The 16,878-nt window shown below is 37.1% G+C and overlaps 2 protein-coding genes across 2 annotated transcripts; one reads left to right on the forward strand and one right to left on the reverse strand.

Moving 5' to 3' along the window:
• Positions 1–200: 200 nt before the first annotated feature.
• Positions 201–2,679, forward strand: LOC125215016 (probable inactive receptor kinase At1g48480). Its single transcript, XM_048116299.1, has 2 exons — positions 201–1,577; positions 1,868–2,679. Exons 1-2 carry the CDS (start codon positions 314–316, stop codon positions 2,467–2,469), a joined length of 1,866 nt encoding a protein of 621 aa, XP_047972256.1. The 5' UTR covers positions 201–313; the 3' UTR covers positions 2,470–2,679.
• An 8,778-nt stretch (positions 2,680–11,457) lies between these two features.
• On the reverse strand, positions 11,458–13,877 carry LOC125216899 (MDIS1-interacting receptor like kinase 2-like). Its single transcript, XM_048118685.1, has 2 exons — positions 12,122–13,877; positions 11,458–12,037 (listed from the first exon to the last, which is right to left on the reverse strand). The coding sequence occupies exons 1-2, from the start codon at positions 13,836–13,838 to the stop codon at positions 11,667–11,669; spliced, it is 2,088 nt and encodes a 695-aa protein (XP_047974642.1). The 5' UTR covers positions 13,839–13,877; the 3' UTR covers positions 11,458–11,666.
• Between the last annotated feature and the right edge of the window lie 3,001 nt (positions 13,878–16,878).

The raw sequence follows: 16,878 nt of genomic DNA on the forward strand, positions 1-16,878 counted from the left end.
ATTATTAATCCTAAGAGAAAGTTAACAATTAAAACCAATTTTTGATATCTGTATAATCTTATTGATTGTGGTATCTCCAATTAACGTAAAATAATAAGCATTAGACATTAATTGATCTGGTGCAATAAGTAGCGTGGGCCCCAATAAGAGTAACATGGGTTTGTATAATTTTATATCAACAACGGCTTCTCTGTCTCTAAACTACACAAGCTCATTCACTGTATAATCTCTCTCAATTTGATTGCAGCAAATAGCAATGTCGCGATAAAGATTTCCTCCTAAATTCCGCGAAATTGCCTACATTTGTTCCAAGATGAATCATCCAATCAGCATCCGCCACCTCCTCCTGGTGGCCGCGGTGCTCCTCTTCCCCTCCGCCGCGCCGGACATCGCCTCCGACCGCGCCGCCCTCCTCGCCCTCCGCTCCGCCGTGGGAGGCCGGGTCCTCCTCTGGAACCTCTCCAGCCCCACGCCGTGCGCTTGGTCCGGCGTCAATTGCTCCCCCGACAACTCCTCCGTCGTCGAGCTCCATTTCCCCGGAATGGGCCTCTCCGGCGAGCTCCCCCCCAAATCCTTCTCCAACATGACCAATCTGCAGACGCTCAGCCTCCGCTACAACGCCCTCTCCGGCCCCCTCCCGCCGGACCTCTTCACTTCCCTCACCTCCCTCCGCAATCTCTACTTGCAGCACAATTTCTTCACCGGCGAGCTTCCCCAAACCCTCTTTTCCCTCACCTCGCTGGTCAGGCTCAATTTAGCAGAGAACAACTTCTCCGGCCCGATTTCGCCGGGTTTTACCAATTTGACCCGATTAGGCACGCTCTATTTGCAGAGCAACCGCTTCTCCGGCCCGATCCCGGCCTTGGATCTGCCCTCGTTAGTTCAATTCGACGTTTCCAACAATAACCTAACCGGCTCCATCCCCAATTCCCTTTCTAAAAACCCTAAATCCTCCTTCCTCGGCAATTCACTCTGCGGCGAGCCTCTCGATTCATGCGGCGGCGCCAATCCGAAGAAGAAGAAGAAGCTCTCCGCCGGCGCGATTGCCGGCATTGTAATCGGCTCCGTCTTCGCGCTTTTCGCGATCCTGCTGCTCCTCTTCTGCTTTTGTAGGAAGCGCTCCAGATCCAAGGACGAACACGTGGCGAATGCGAAGGAAGTCGAGGCTCCTCCGCCGCCGATTCCGCCCCCTAAATCGGCGGAGAGCCTTTTTGCGGCGGCGGGGAAGGAGAAGGAGGTGGTGGTGGAAGCTGATTTGAAGAAAGGGTTGGTTTTCTTCGGGAAAACAGGGTGGAACATTGAATTGGAGGATCTGTTGAAGGCCTCGGCGGAGGTTTTGGGGAAGGGGACGTTCGGGACCGCGTATAAGGCCGTGCTGGAGACGGGGCTGGCCGTGGCCGTGAAGCGGCTGAGGGATGTGACAATGCCGGAGAAGGAGTTCAGGAAGAAGATGGAGGAGATTGGGAGAATGGATCATCCCAATTTGGTGCCGTTGAGAGCTTATTACTACAATGGAGAGGAGAAGCTTCTTGTTTATGAGTACCTTCCATTGGGAAGCTTATCTGCCTTGTTACATGGTAATTTTCTTCATTAATTTCTGATTTTGATTCAATATTGTGTTTGTTTAGATGCTGATTAACATAGTACATTTCTGTCTTGCATTAGTTATAGTTAAAAAAATTTTGATCTTTTTGTAGTATTTCATTCAAATCTTGTCCTCTCTTGAGACAAAGACTTGTCCCATTATATTTTGTATTGTAGCTCAAATTATTGTGTAGAATCTTGGCACATTGCATTCAAATTACCCTTCCTTCTTTAGCAATTGTGTATAAAGAGCTGAAAATGTGATTAATCGCCGGTGTTCCAGGAAACAAGGGAGCGAGCAGGACGCCGTTGAACTGGGAGACGAGGGTGGGCATCGCGCTAGGGGCCGCAAAGGGAGTTTCGTACCTTCACTCGCAAGGACCAACCGTCTCCCACGGCAACATCAAGTCGTCGAACATTCTCCTCACTAAGTCATACGAAGGTCGCGTCTCAGACTTTGGCCTCGCGCAGCTCGCGGGTCCTGCTGCTGCTCCTAACCGCGTCGCGGGATACAGGGCGCCCGAGGTGACGGATCCCCACCGAGTCTCCCAGAAGGCGGACGTGTACAGCTTTGGCGTGTTGCTGCTGGAGCTGCTGACGGGGAAGGCTCCAACACACACGCTGGTGAACGAGGAGGGTGTGGATCTCCCGCGGTGGGTCCAGTCCGTGGTCCGGGAGGAGTGGACGGCTGAGGTGTTCGATCTCGAGCTCCTCCGCTACCAAAACGTCGAGGAGGACATGGTGCAGCTGTTGCAGCTCGCGGTGGACTGCACCGCGCAGTACCCGGACAAGCGCCCCTCGATGGATGACGTGGTCGTGAAGATCGAGGAGCTGTGCCGTCCGAGCGGCGGCGGCGATGGCGTGGACGTCTTTGAGGAGTCGTGATTGAAATAGCCGGAAAATTGTGGTTTATTTGTTTGTTCATTCTTGAAGTGTAATATTTGATTAAGGAATTTCCCACTATTTCATTCTTATTTTTTTTAATTTTCTTGTAATATTTTGTTGGTTATTTGCCTTGTTGTAGGAGAATAGATTGTTTTTGATGATTCTTGGTGGTTGTGAACTGTAAAATGAGTATGAATTTATTCTTGTTGAGCTGGCGGTGACCTTTTAATGTAAAGATTTCTTCCAAATACAAATGCACATGACCACCACACACCAACTCATCATATTTTGTTGTCAATGTCGATTTATTTGCAGAAATATATTACTACTACATCGTGACACCAACTACATTGTAGTGTGAAGATATTATTTTTTTGTCTTTTAAAATTATGGGTCGCTTTCAGCCGTTTTAGGTCTGATGGTAGTAAGCCCTTTTCAATTGTTCCTTTTTCTTAACGTTTAAAAGGCTAAAAAGTCAAGAATCTATATTCCATCTATGTTATTTTCTGCAAATCACAATGGATTACTCCCTTTATCCCTTAAATTTTATCACATTTTGACTACATTTTGACTGCGTATGAGTTTGAAGAAATATAATAATAGAATGTGAGTCATACTTTTATATATTAGTTTTATAATAAAATGTGAATGAGAATGAGTTAGTAGAATATAAAAAAATGTGAAATGTTAAAATTTTGTGGGAGGGACGGAAATGAATAAATGTGACAAATTTTATAGGATGAAGGAAGTATTATTACACTATTACTTAAATTTGTTTGAGGGTAAATTTTTTCCGTTTGATTAACGGATTTGATTTGATATAGTTTACCTCTATATCTAATTATACATATTATTTTGAAATTAAGTATGCTCCATATTGAGGATGTCTTTTTCAACACAATGTAGAATCGCTGAACCGGAATAGGAGATTTTCATATAAAAAATCTTGTTTGTCAAAGAAATAAGTGGACTATTTTAGTATATTTGATTCTAATATAATGCAGTTACCATTTTATAACATAATGAAAATTGATGATGGTGGTTTGAGCGTCTTAATTAAGTAAAGAATGTAATTTGGAGCATTTGAGGTAGATATTGCTTACTTGTGATTTTATCTTTGTTGGTTGTTCAACTTTTGATAAGAATTTGCTTTCCAAGTTAGAGTCTTATCATTATGAGTTAAGTGCACGTAATTTCTGGTTGGATTATGATTGGCCGATGAATCTTTAATCCGACCCATATTTTTTTTGCCCACTGCATAACTTTTCCTAGTATCTAATAACATCATTGCAGTAGGTGTCATTACAGAATTTTTAAATGAAAGGATTTGAATTTTTTTGAATTTGAATTCCATTTTTTTATTCCATTGGAAGTTGGTTTTTCAAAATTCAAAACTACACATTCAGTTAAACATAAATTACTAGTACAATTCTGAATTGAAATTAAGATGATGCATTTACATTTACAGGGCTGAGTTCCATTCCTGTTTGTAGAATAAACTGAAAGTCTGAAACACATCATGAACAAAAACAAAGTGTTCACATTCTGGACTTCAAATGCTCATTAATTACACTTATTTAAATTGTGATATTTATCAAAAATTACATAATTTAAATATCATAAATTACATATTATTTTTAAAAAATTACTTCAATTTTAGTGTTCATGCAAGTAGCTGGACTAAGGCTTCATATTGTTGCAAATTTGCCATTTGGTTTCATCCATCATCTGTGTCTTTTTCAATCGTTGCTAAATATATTTTGAAATTAATTGCTTTAGTCATTGAATTTCTTTGAACATGCCAAAATATTTCTCCTAAAGAACAGTTCGACTACTCCCGTTGTCGAACTCGTCCCCTTCACCTTCAACATTTCTGCTTTACGACCTATGGGATGGCCCCGACTCTACATCATCTCGTTGAGTACTTGTTGGAAACGGAGAGCGTCGTTGTTATACGGTTAGATGAAGTAACACCGTAAAACTGCGAGTCACTTTGAACAATTGACCACATCTCCTTTGTTAGGATTAGTATACTTAAAAATCATGTTTCGAGCATGATACATGATCAGAATTGATTGTATACAACAAATTCTACAATCCACTTTCGTCCAAGCAGGAGAAGTAATGTTATCGCATTGTATTTGCTTATTCATTTATAAGATTTTTCTCAAATATTTAAATGTATAAAAAGTAAACAAAGTGTAATTAATCTAAACAATAGACATGTTGTGAACAACGTTCATCGTATGTAACACAATCGGTTCTTTGTAGAACTATAATACTAGTTCACAACCTAGAGACTACCTATCGTGAAAGGTTGCAGTGTCAATCCACATGTTTCCTTACCTTAGAAAATAAACCACGCCGGTGTGGAATAACACTGGATGATCTAAAAATTGAAATAAGTCTTTCTTGTTACTTACTAAAAGACGATATCTCGGTGATGATTATTTCTTAATCATCGTTGACACAACATTGAGCATATAATATTAATTATGCACTATTTTAATTTATCAAATGGCGCATATATTTCATTATCCAAGAATCTTCATATCTTTAATATGACCAGCCATTTGAAATGTACCTATATATAATATACGTACGCAACAATAAACCTATCAAGCAATAGTTTAGTTGGTTAAGTTAAAGTAGCATTTTGAACTATTGATCTTAGGTTTGATTCCCCTTTGCGCCTATTAATTGTAATATATTGTGAGTCCTTAGATTTTCTCTTGATTTCATTTATGTTCCAATATTTTTTATATCTCCTACTATTTTCTATGTCTTCTTATATTTTCTCTTAAATTCATTTATCTTCAAATATTTTTCTATAACTCCTCTATTTATTTTTTTTAGTAATTTTTTATACAATCTTTTAGCTAGTAAATTTGTATTACTTTTGTATCACAAAGAATGATTTTTCATAATTTAAGAATAGAAATTATTTCTTTAATCCTTAAATATTTAAACATGTCATATTATGTTATTTAAAATCAATTTTAATGATATGATCTTTATTATTCTCTCTCTTACTTAATTTTATCTCCACTTTAACTATTTACTATTCCCTCTGTTTCGTAGTAGTGGAGATATTTTTTTTCGGCACGAAAATTAAGAAAATTTGTGTTAAGTAAGTTTAGTAAATGGATAGTAAATGGAGAATGAAGTAGGAAAGGGAAAAGGTAGAGAGATGGAGAGAGAATAAAATTAGAAAGAGTAAAATAAGTGAGAAGAAATTACTCAACTACTATGGAACGTATTAAAATGGAAAAATGACTCAACTACTATGGAATGGAGGGAGTATCATTTTTTCCAAAACAAGTCAAAAAATGAAACGTCTCGTTTAGACTGGACAGAGAGAGTACTTCTTTAATTTCATGAATAAGTATATAATACTAGCAAAAATCAATTTAATACTATACTCTTTGTTATAAAAATAAACTCCCTCCGTGCCGCCTTATTGACACATTTCTTTTTTCTAATATTTTGTGAGAAATGATAATAAATACTCCCTCCATCCCGGCTAAAATGACACATTCCTTAGCCGGCACGGGATTTTAGGAGTTACTGATTAAAGTGTTTAATTGGAGAGAGAAAATGTGGGTGTAAGTATTAAAATAGAAAGAGAAAGAAAGATAAATATTTTAAAAAGAGTGAGAAAGAGTTGTTGGGTGTATTAATTGGAGAGAGAAAGTTTTCAAAAAAGGTAATGTGTCATCTTAATTGGGACAAACTAAAAAGGAAAACATGTCATCTTAAGCAGGACGGAGGCAGTGGCGAATCCAGGATTTTCGGTTTGGGGGTACGATAAATATTTTTATCAATTAGGAGATTCAGAATTGATTAATTATTTTTTCTTTAACATGTCATTATTTTTTTCAATAAAAAGCTTCATTTTCTTGTATTTGAAAGACTTTCATAGGAAATTATTATATTTATATATTAGGAATAATTTATTTAAACTTTTGCGAAGTGCGTTCTTTTTAATGACAAAACTTCTTTTGGCTTATTTAAGAAAAGTTTCAAGAATTATCAAAAAAAACAAACAAATATTAGCATTAGAAATACAAAACGTAAAATATGAAATACATTAGAAGAAAATTGAAATTTTGTGCAAAACAATTGGAAAATGATAAAATAAATAAAATAAAAGTATTGAAAAAGAATTAAAAGTACTCTTAAAAAATTAAATGTATTACATAAAGAAAATTTTTTAAAATACAAATACTGAAAGGAATTAAGCGTTAGAGCAGTGAAAAGATAAGATAACTTTATATTAGTGGACAATTCAATGTTTTATAAGAAAAAAATCAAAGCATTAAATTTTTATAGCACTGGTAGTAATAATGAAAGGGAAAAAAATGATAAAAATGGATCAACGAAGGGGGACAAAAACTAAGAAATGTGCCTACCAAGATTCGAACTCGCATCTTATGCAAAAGAAAAGCAAACCTTTTGCCGCTGGGCCAATAGCCTAGGTTGTCTTTGATGGAATTCTATACGGTATTATTATGATATTTTTGGGGTACACTTGTACCCCCTTGCTCCCATGTAGATCCGCCAGTGGACGGAGGGAGTAGTTAAACTAGAGAGAAAATAAAGTAAGAGATATAATAACGTAGAAGTGACTCTCTTCTACATTATTATCTCTCTTGTTTTATTTTCTTCCGCTTTAACTATTTTTATCATTTTTCCAAAACACATGCGAAAGGGAAATGCGTCATTTAGACTGGGATAGATGGAATATTTTTTTAATTCGATGTCAACATTGTCACTGTATCTTAATTTCTATTCACCCTCTAATTATTTATATAATTATTCATCTCTACATTACTCATGTTCGATTTATTTACGTAGAAAGTAAATAACTCAACAAATTTTAACAGTAATTTGGACCTTGGAGGATCTGAGTACGATCGATGTTCAATGTCATTCATCCTCACGTGCTCATTTCAGTTTTTCTGAATTGTATGTTTATCAAATAACAAAATTGTCGTCACTTTTATTTATTTGTCATGCTCCGATTCCGATTTTTCCATGACCAATGGTCATTGTATGTTCTAGGTACTATGTTTTTTTTTTTATCTTGTACGACTCATTTGTGCTCTTATTCTGATTATAATATGGTAACTGGTATGCTTCGATTTTGCATTTATTATGACCTATTATTCAGTTGTAGGCAATATTTCATAGTACTTATATGATTCTTTTTTCAATCATCACTTTGTAATTATTATATCTTGTTTATGCATGTTAGATTAGCCTCGGCAATGGCGCCAAAAACTTAATGTACTTAGCACTAAAAATACCTGCAAGTTTATAGTGTAGATCTAGTATAATTAAAGGTCAGTACCGGGATATCGAACACAGGGAATAAGATTGCAACTATCTATTATGTACTAAGCGTCATATACTATTTAGGGACACGAGATTTTTGGATTTAGATTATAAACTAGACATAAATAAATAAACAAATAATAGAAAACATAAAAACAAATGATACAAAACAGGATAAGGAATGTAGAAATTTAAGAACCACAATAAAAAACTAATATCCAAAAGACTTCCTTGAATTACGGTCTTTAGAGTTACTAAGCTATCACAGATGCAAAACTATATATTCTCCCGAAGCATGCAATTTGTAGATTGCTACCTAGAACCGAAGTGTCCTTTCTAGAACTAAGGCAACAACTCCTAAAAGCTCCTAAGATAAATTTGCTTCATTCAAAGACTCAAATCTCCCGATTATATTGGCAAAAACGTCAACTTCTCTTCTTTCAAATTAAACTACTCATCTCTCGAGTATTGTGGTAAAATACACATGCATTTATAAGATGTCCAATCAAACAAATGTATAAGCACAAGAGAAATTGAAATAACTACAAGAGCTAACAAGAAAAAACAATTGAATAAATAACTTATAATCATAGCATGTTTATCAAAAATTCTACAAAAGATGTTTACTATGTTACTCATAGACAAGTAAAAACAACAAAAAGTACTACACATGAAGAAAAACAAAGCAAAATCAAAGGTTGAATTATGCAGTCTTCAGTCTTCTCTTGCCTGGATCTGTAGAGCTCCGCTTCAATGGAAGATGGATGAATTTAAGTGTGGAATATGGGATGGAAGAAGTATAGAGAGGAAGAGGATTGGAGGCTCTGAGATGAATGTTATGAATTAGGTTATGAGATATATATATAAGTTTGAAAAATATTTATAATTGGTGAAAAGTATCCTCCAAGTAATGAGAAAGATGGTAAATTCGAATTCCTCAATTAATAGGAGAGATTTGACAATAGTTTCTTTCCTTTCTTAATTTCCGATTAATTTTGACTGTACTGCGCAATGTTCGTAAAATGACCATAACTTTATCCACAGAACTCCGATTTAGATGTTCAAGGTACCCACGCGAAGATCTTTCAAAGGCAAAGAGAATAGTATGTATTAAGCACTGATTGGACTTCAAACTCGCCGGAAGAAGGGCTCGAACAGAGGCTGCTGCACCTTGGCCATTTTTGCACCTTTTTTCTTTCTTTTTCTATCATTTATCAGCAAACATGTCAAAATACCAAAATGTATAATATACGCAGTTTAAGAACATTATTTGCAAGATTGACATTTAAAGGGAGCCAAATCTAGGCCCTAAAAACATGCAAATCCCGTGTTTATCATTATCTTATATGACCTGATGTTGTGTTTGCCATGGTACGTATCACAACTCTTCGTCTTTAAGAATTCTTAGTTTACGTACTTGTTTTGGTAGCATTTGACTCGGATTCCAGTTGACACCGTAGTTTATAAAGATTCTCAGTTCTATCGCTCCAAGGAGCCAAAAAAATCTTATTTGCTTTGTCTTTAAGAATTCTTAGTTTACGTACTTGTTTTGGTTGCATTTGACTCAGATTCCAGTAGCTATCTTACTTGGAGCATCTTTTAGTTGATAATCTTGAATGCAATGAAGTTTATTGAGTTTTATTTTGTGTTTCAACTAACTTATGTTTTCATTGTGCCTAGTTAGATATATTTAGATTTTTTACGTTGATTTCTAATTTTTACATGCTTGAATTTTCTTAGTTAAATTAGATCTAGTGGTTCTTTAAGTTTCAATCGTTCCTTTATTCTAAAGATATATGGATCTGGTTTTTGGCTAAATTCTGCTACCTTTCATGTTAGTCATGTTAAGCGTCTATCGTTTTCTACATGATTTAGCATAGTTTAATTTCGAGTTAGATCTGAATTTTACAAGTCTGAATTCGAGCATTCATCAATGGAGATTTGATTTCTGATCAGTTTTGTTACTTGGTGAAGAGGATAATGTCACCATCTGAATCTGGGACAACTATGTTGCTTTTGTTACTTTTCTGTCTTGTCCTTCCATCGTTTCAGCTTTATGCAATTTTAGGAGTTTGTTAAGTTTCCACTTTTCACATGGACACTAGTAGTACAACACTCACATTCTCGTACACATTCCACAACATGAAGCACTTGGTGTCACACCGGTCGGGATAAGTATAGTCCCAGTTTAGTTCACGTCTACCTTTCCAGAATGTCATCACAAAGGTATAATGCCTACATCCATCTCTATGGGCTCAATGCTTTACACCATTATACTAACCAGTAGAAGTTGGTTGAGATTTTGATAAGAGAAGTTTATGCATAAATCCCAATGACATGGCTAGATCTAGGTACCCTCTTGGCCAGTTGAAGCATACACCTGCACACCAACTTAGGCACAATCATCATGAGCTTATCACTCCATTTTTGATATCTATAAGTGCACTATCTGTAATTTCTATATTCATATAAGGTGGTGCGCCTTACCATAAAAAAAGGTTCATTTTCACATATTCGATCAGCATCCTCCGCATTTGATCACTACCGGTACTAGTAGCTGTAGTAGTGGTTGTGATCACAACATATGTGAGGTGTGTGAGGAAGGCACAGAGCTCCGTTATTGGTTCTATCACTATGCTAAATGTGACTACTCTTTCCACGTAAACTGCATTTTCTCGCTTGGGCATTTGTCCAAAGTCAACTTAGGAGGAAAATGTAGCATGCCTTGTCACTCTCATCCTCTCATAATTAAACGGATGCTTAAGTTTGGAAGAAATGAGAGGTGTGGGTATAGCAACCAAATCATTTCGGGATTGGTAGATCAAGCGGCTTCCTCCTGTTGACAATGCGATTATTGGATTCATTTTTCTTGTGCAAGGGATTCATTCACATCCTTTCACGAATCACGATTATAGATCCATGGTTTTTGGGAAAATTGATGAACAAAAGTTGTATGATGCTATATTGTAGTAATTGTGGAGGAGATGGATTCACTTTGTTTATGAAACTGTACATGTTTATATTGTGATATGGGTGAGGTGTGTGAATTTAATGAATTAAAAGAGCTTGGTTTTACAAAATTTGATTTAAATCCTTTCCTTTTATAAATCCTTTTGATGGGGAGAATGGCTAATTTAGTTGTAACTGGGAAGGAGACGGATGATAATGTGTCTAAGTAGTTGTATTAGTACTTGTTTTTTGTTATTATTGTCATTACTACATCATTGTCATGAAAGACAAATGGATATTGATTCCAAAACAATGAACTCTTGTTTTAATTTTATTGGAAGGTTAGTCAATTCTATGATTGTATTTAAGATTACATAAAAATTGCTAATATAATTTTAATGAAAGACAAATATGTACATAAAAATTGCTAATATATGAATTACTCCTATTGCTGTATTGAGGATTATGCCACAAAACATAAAATTTGGTCGTAAATATAGTAAACTTAGATAGGAAATCCCAAACTCTATCATGAGCTTTTAAACTTGGAGAATCTGGAGATCAGCCATAATTCGTGATATTAGTGACCAATAAGGTCTAAATAGAATTCTTAGATGAGAAGGCTTTGCTCTTATATAATTTTTGTTTTTACCTTCCTGAGCTTGAAGCAAAAACCCACAATCTTCCGAACAAAATGCTGAATATTATAGAAAATGTCAGGATAGGAAATGTCCCAACCCTCCACATCTTGTTTAGAAGCTCTTCTAGAAACAGTGGTAACTAGCTTAGGGCTATTTGTTTCATAGAGATCTTTACACTTTGTTCGACATTAGAGACTGATTATTATCGGAAAAAACTAACAAAATGGAAGAAGATAGAACACGACACAATAACAACATCATGACATAAGCTCAATCTGAATGCATGAGATGAAGCACTGATATGGAGCGTAATGGCATGGTCAACCGTGGTGGGTGCTTAGCGAGTTCATGAGACACATCCTTCATACACGGCCGCGACTTTGGATCAGAGCTTATGCATTTGAGTGCTGTTTTCACCGCTCCAACCACTTCCCTCGACACTCTTACATCTTCGTCTGGAGATGGCAGCCGCTTGTCCAAGAGTTGTTGCACCATCATGTTTTGAGCAGACAGTGTGGATCTCATCGTCGTCATGGAGGAAATGAAATGCCCTGGATGATCTCCAAACATGATTTCCAGTGCCACAACTCCGAAGCTATATACGTCACATTTTTCTGTGACCATCATTGTGAGGGCTAACTCTGCAACCAACAAACATTTCACCATCATTCATAGATATAGTTAATGTGTTAAATGAAGATGTGGTAGGTAAGCAATATTTAAACCTGGTGCAATATAGCCTCGAGTCCCGACTAACAGAGTCTGATTGGAGGAATTTGGATCCAACAATCTAGCTGTCCCAAAATCAGATAAACAACCTTCGTACTCAGAATCCAAGAGTATGTTGCTAGTCGATACGTCTCTGTGTAGAATAGGCGGGCTGCAATCGTGATGCATGTAAGACAATGCATTGGCAATGCCCTTCACCACATTTATCCTCTTCTTCCAATTCAGCTCCACTGCTTCATCTTCGGCCTTCAACACACTAAACAAGCTTCCTCTTTCCATGTAGTCATATATGAGAAACATGCTTTGTTTGTGCAGACAAAAACCAAAAAGCTTTACAACATGTCGATGACGTATTTGAGAGAGAACCTTGACTTCGTTTCTAAAACACATGTCATAATTAGGATTATCTCCTTCAAATCTGTGAAGCTTCTTAACAGCAACAACTCTTCCACTGGGCAGTTTTGCTCTGTAGACACTTCCATAGGCACCAGTTCCAATGCAGTATTTGAAATCAAAGTCTTGTGTTGCTTCAATGATGTCTTGATAAGCCATGTTGCCATCAAAGTTCCAAATCTTGAATATATCTCCATGTTTGGGATAAGGTGGTGTGAGTGGTGCTGCTTTCTTTTCCCTTCTTTTGGAGAATATGAAATAGATTCCACAGAAAATGAAAATCACAAAGATTACATAGTAAATAATTTCCATGTTAATCCTGGATCCCTTTGGAGGATGTAAGTTGAGATTGTCTAGGAACGATTCTGTCCCAAACTTACGCCATACGTTGGATGGAATCCGGCCTACTAAACTGTTGTAGGACAAATTAATTCCATCCAAACGTGAAACAGATTCAGGGACTTCACCAAAAACATAGTTCCAAGAAAGATCGATATTGAGAAACTGTGCATTAGCACCATATCCAAACTCAAAAGGTATCCGTCCTCGGATTGTATTTCTAGTGAGGTCTATCCTTTTTATAGAAGGAAGCATGTGTATTCCTGCTTCAAAAACACCCTCCAACCTATTCAAGTCCAATTTCAAGATTTCCAATTTTGTTAATTGGCTCATATTCGTGGGCAGATAGCCACTGATGTTATTGTTGCTCAAATCAAGAAATATCAAATGATGGAGATACCCTATTCCAGAGGGAATGGCACCAAAAATTCTGTTAGAAGATATGTCAAGCACCTCTAAGTTTCTTGGCAGTAAAAGAGGCAGCTCAATTTGAAGTTGACTATGAGACAAATTGAGATAAACTAGGCTGGAGCTCCCTATTTCAGGTGCTATGACACTATTACCAAGATCATTATCAGAAAGGTCAAGCACATGTAACTGACTCAAATTTGTGAATGAAAGTGGCAGATAAGAATAGACATGATTATGAGACAAATTGAGATAAATTAGGTTGGAGAAGTAACTTATACTATTTGATGAGATATCTCCATAGAGACCACATGAGGTGAGATGAATGCTAGTGAGAGATGTGAAAACAAGCGGATCCAAATAGCGAAGATCGTGGCAGTACCAAGGTTCATCATCGCACCCTACATTACTTTGCAGGCTTATCTTTGCAACGCGGCCATGATCGTCACAGGTAATGCCTTCCAAGTGGCAGTGGTGAACTGTTGAATTGATATAAGGCCATCCAAAATCCTTCAATGCTTGGAATTCTCTGCTCGAATTTGAAACATTCCTTGCTACTGCTTCACTCAACATTGATTTGGTGATGATGAGGATTATGAAACTAGTAGCAAATCCTAAATCCATCTCTTATCTCTTGATCTTGTAGTTGCAGCTCCAATATTATCTCTCTATATATAATTCTTTAATTAACTAGTACATAACATGTTTTTAAGGTCAATGCCTTAAATACAAGTCAACGCTGAATTGTATTCAAACATTGGCCTACTGTCCTAGAAATTTCCCACTACTTTTCTTTTCCTTTATTCAAAGGTATGGATGCAACCCAAGCCTTGACTTGGGAAGATATTCATTTTATGAAGCTCTTCTAATTTTATTTTGTTTATTAAAAAGGCTGACTTGAAATAATATTGACTATTAATGCAATTTCTGTAAGGATTAAGCTAGCTAAATTAACTTAGTTTGTGTAAAACAGAAGGGAAGAAACTAGGGATTACACATACCAACATACGTTTGATCTTGATTCTACAAATATAAAATATTCACAACATAATTCAAGAATAAGAAGATAAGGGAACCACATACGTTTTCATATTGCTACTGACCATCTGAAAACTTGTTACAAAAGAAGGCAGTTGTGAGTTTGTGAGCTCAGTCTGTGTGTGCAAGAGATGAAGCACTAATATATATGGTGCGGAATGACATTGTCAACCGTGGTGGGTGCTTCACGAGCTCCTGAGACACCTCATTCAAATGCGGCCGCAACATTGGGTCAGAGCTTACACATTTCAATGCCGTTTTCACCACTCCAACCACTTCCCTCAACAATCTCACATCTTCGTCAGGAGATGGTAGCCTCTTTTCCAAGAGTTGTTGCACCATCATGTTTTGAGCAAATGTGTGGATCTCTTCATCGTTGTCATGGAGGAAATGAAATCCCCCGAGTGATCTCCAAACACGACTTCCAATGCTAAAACTTTGAAACAATACACATCAAACTTTTTTGTAACAGCCACTGTGAAGGCCAACTCTGCAGACCACAAACATGAAACATGGCTTCGTGATGAAAACAATTACTGCTTGATACTATGTTATCGTGTGCATACCTGGTGCGATATCGCCTTGAGTTTCCACAAGTATAGTCTGACTAGATGAATCTGGATAACAATCTAGCTGTCCCAAATTCAGATAAACAACCTTCAATCCTTCAAAATCAGACAAACAACCTTTAAATAATTTTTTATAAAAAATATATCAAATTAAAGGAATTTTATGGCGGATCTAACGAAATCCTAATTTCATGGTTTTATATCAACAGCCAAAAAATGATACTCCCTCTGTGATAGACCCTTGATCTATGACCGCAACTTGTTCCGGCTTAATTCCACATGCGTCTCTAGTTGCTCTCTCCAATTAATCTAACGCAATGTGCATTTTCTTGTCTGCAATATACCCAACGATGGATATCATAACCTCCATTTTATCCAAAAGGGGTTTGGTATATTATCAATGGCAGTTGTTGTATACACAAGCAAAACCTTGGAAAAATCAATTGGAACGTCTACATAGTGGTCTAGAAAATTTGCATTCTGCTCAGGATCAAAGAGTTCTAGCATCGCACTTTCAGGATCCCCCGCATGCACTGCACCAGCATCGAATTTAGTTTTCCACATACCCTTGGAAAGCATCACCAAGTGCCTAGCATCCACCACCGTCGAACTTAATCTTCCCACAAGCTCGTCGTTTGCATAGCCTCCTCTACCTCATCAAGCTCATAAGCAATAATATGAGAAGCATCTGCACTCTTCATCATGAATCCTTTCCTTTGAATCAAACATAAATCCCCAAGACTGACAAACCCATCACACTTTCATCACCTTCTGTGAATAGCTCTCCATGTGATCGATCGTGGCCCTCATAGCTTCAAACCCTCCACCATATTCCTTACAAAAATGCATCTCCTTGTTCTTGATCGAATGGAGCCTCATGTGGCCCGCAAGAGCCCTCGAGAAGGTGAAATCCCTACCACAATCTTTGCAAGCAGTCACAGTCTTTGCAACAAGAGCGTGTTTCCATTGTTGTGCTGACCACCACCTCGGATCAGCAAAAACTCGTCGTTTTGGAGAAGTTGGGGATACGAGAAGAACCTAATGATAACACGTTCTTCATATGTTTTAAGTCCGAAAGGAATCTGTATTGCTTCATTAACTTCGATTTCGGAGTGCCCGTAGTGCAACATCTCCTTCGTAGACGAAGTGCAAATATCTGAAGACTACTAGGCACGAATCGGCTGGGGAATGTATCAGTCCGTGGTATAGGACGAGCATCACTTGCTGCATCGCTGAAAACCCCTCGATTGTGCCGTGCCTCAACCTGCGAATTACCATCGGCCACTTTGCAATTTTGAAATCGCGACGCCACGTCCACACTCAAGCATCCTAATTGCAAATATGAATATGAATTGTCAATGCCTAAGAAGGGCTTCATCCATCCCAAAGGCAACATCTGGTTGCTCTGATTTACAACTGACATCTCCATCGTTAGTTACCTCCTTGCTAATTGTTTCCAAATCCTCAGAACAACTCATTGTATCAGAACCAATTCCCATAGAAACAATATCTATAGTCGATTCCACATTCTTGTTCATACTCCCATCGCAAACAACTATCTTGGGACCACTCCCCTTAGCAAAACTGCATTCAAAGGTTGAGCACTAAATTGATTGACATCACTCATAGCTTTTCCGCACGGCATCACCAAATCCCTCTTTTTGAATTTTCTGTGTTTTCCTCCATGTGAATCCAGAATCTTTCCCATGGGATTCTCTCTAATTACTGTTTATCAATAACCAAAATATTCTTGTTGATATATATTTACGTACATTAACATTTAAATTAATTCCAATTGCTCTGATATATTTTATTGCTAAAAACGGCTGATATATCAATGGAGTAAATATTTTGTTCAACGTATACAATGCATAGTAAAGATCAAAATTGGTCCTAAACATATATCCAGAATATCAATTTGGTTCAAAACATTCACTTTTTGAAAATCGAGTCCAAAACATTTGTAATCGTTATCAAAACGGTCCTACGGCTGAATTCATTACAGA

The sequence above is a fragment of the Salvia hispanica genome, chromosome 3, assembly GCF_023119035.1.
Source record: "Salvia hispanica cultivar TCC Black 2014 chromosome 3, UniMelb_Shisp_WGS_1.0, whole genome shotgun sequence".
Lineage (NCBI taxonomy): Eukaryota > Viridiplantae > Streptophyta > Magnoliopsida > Lamiales > Lamiaceae > Salvia > Salvia hispanica.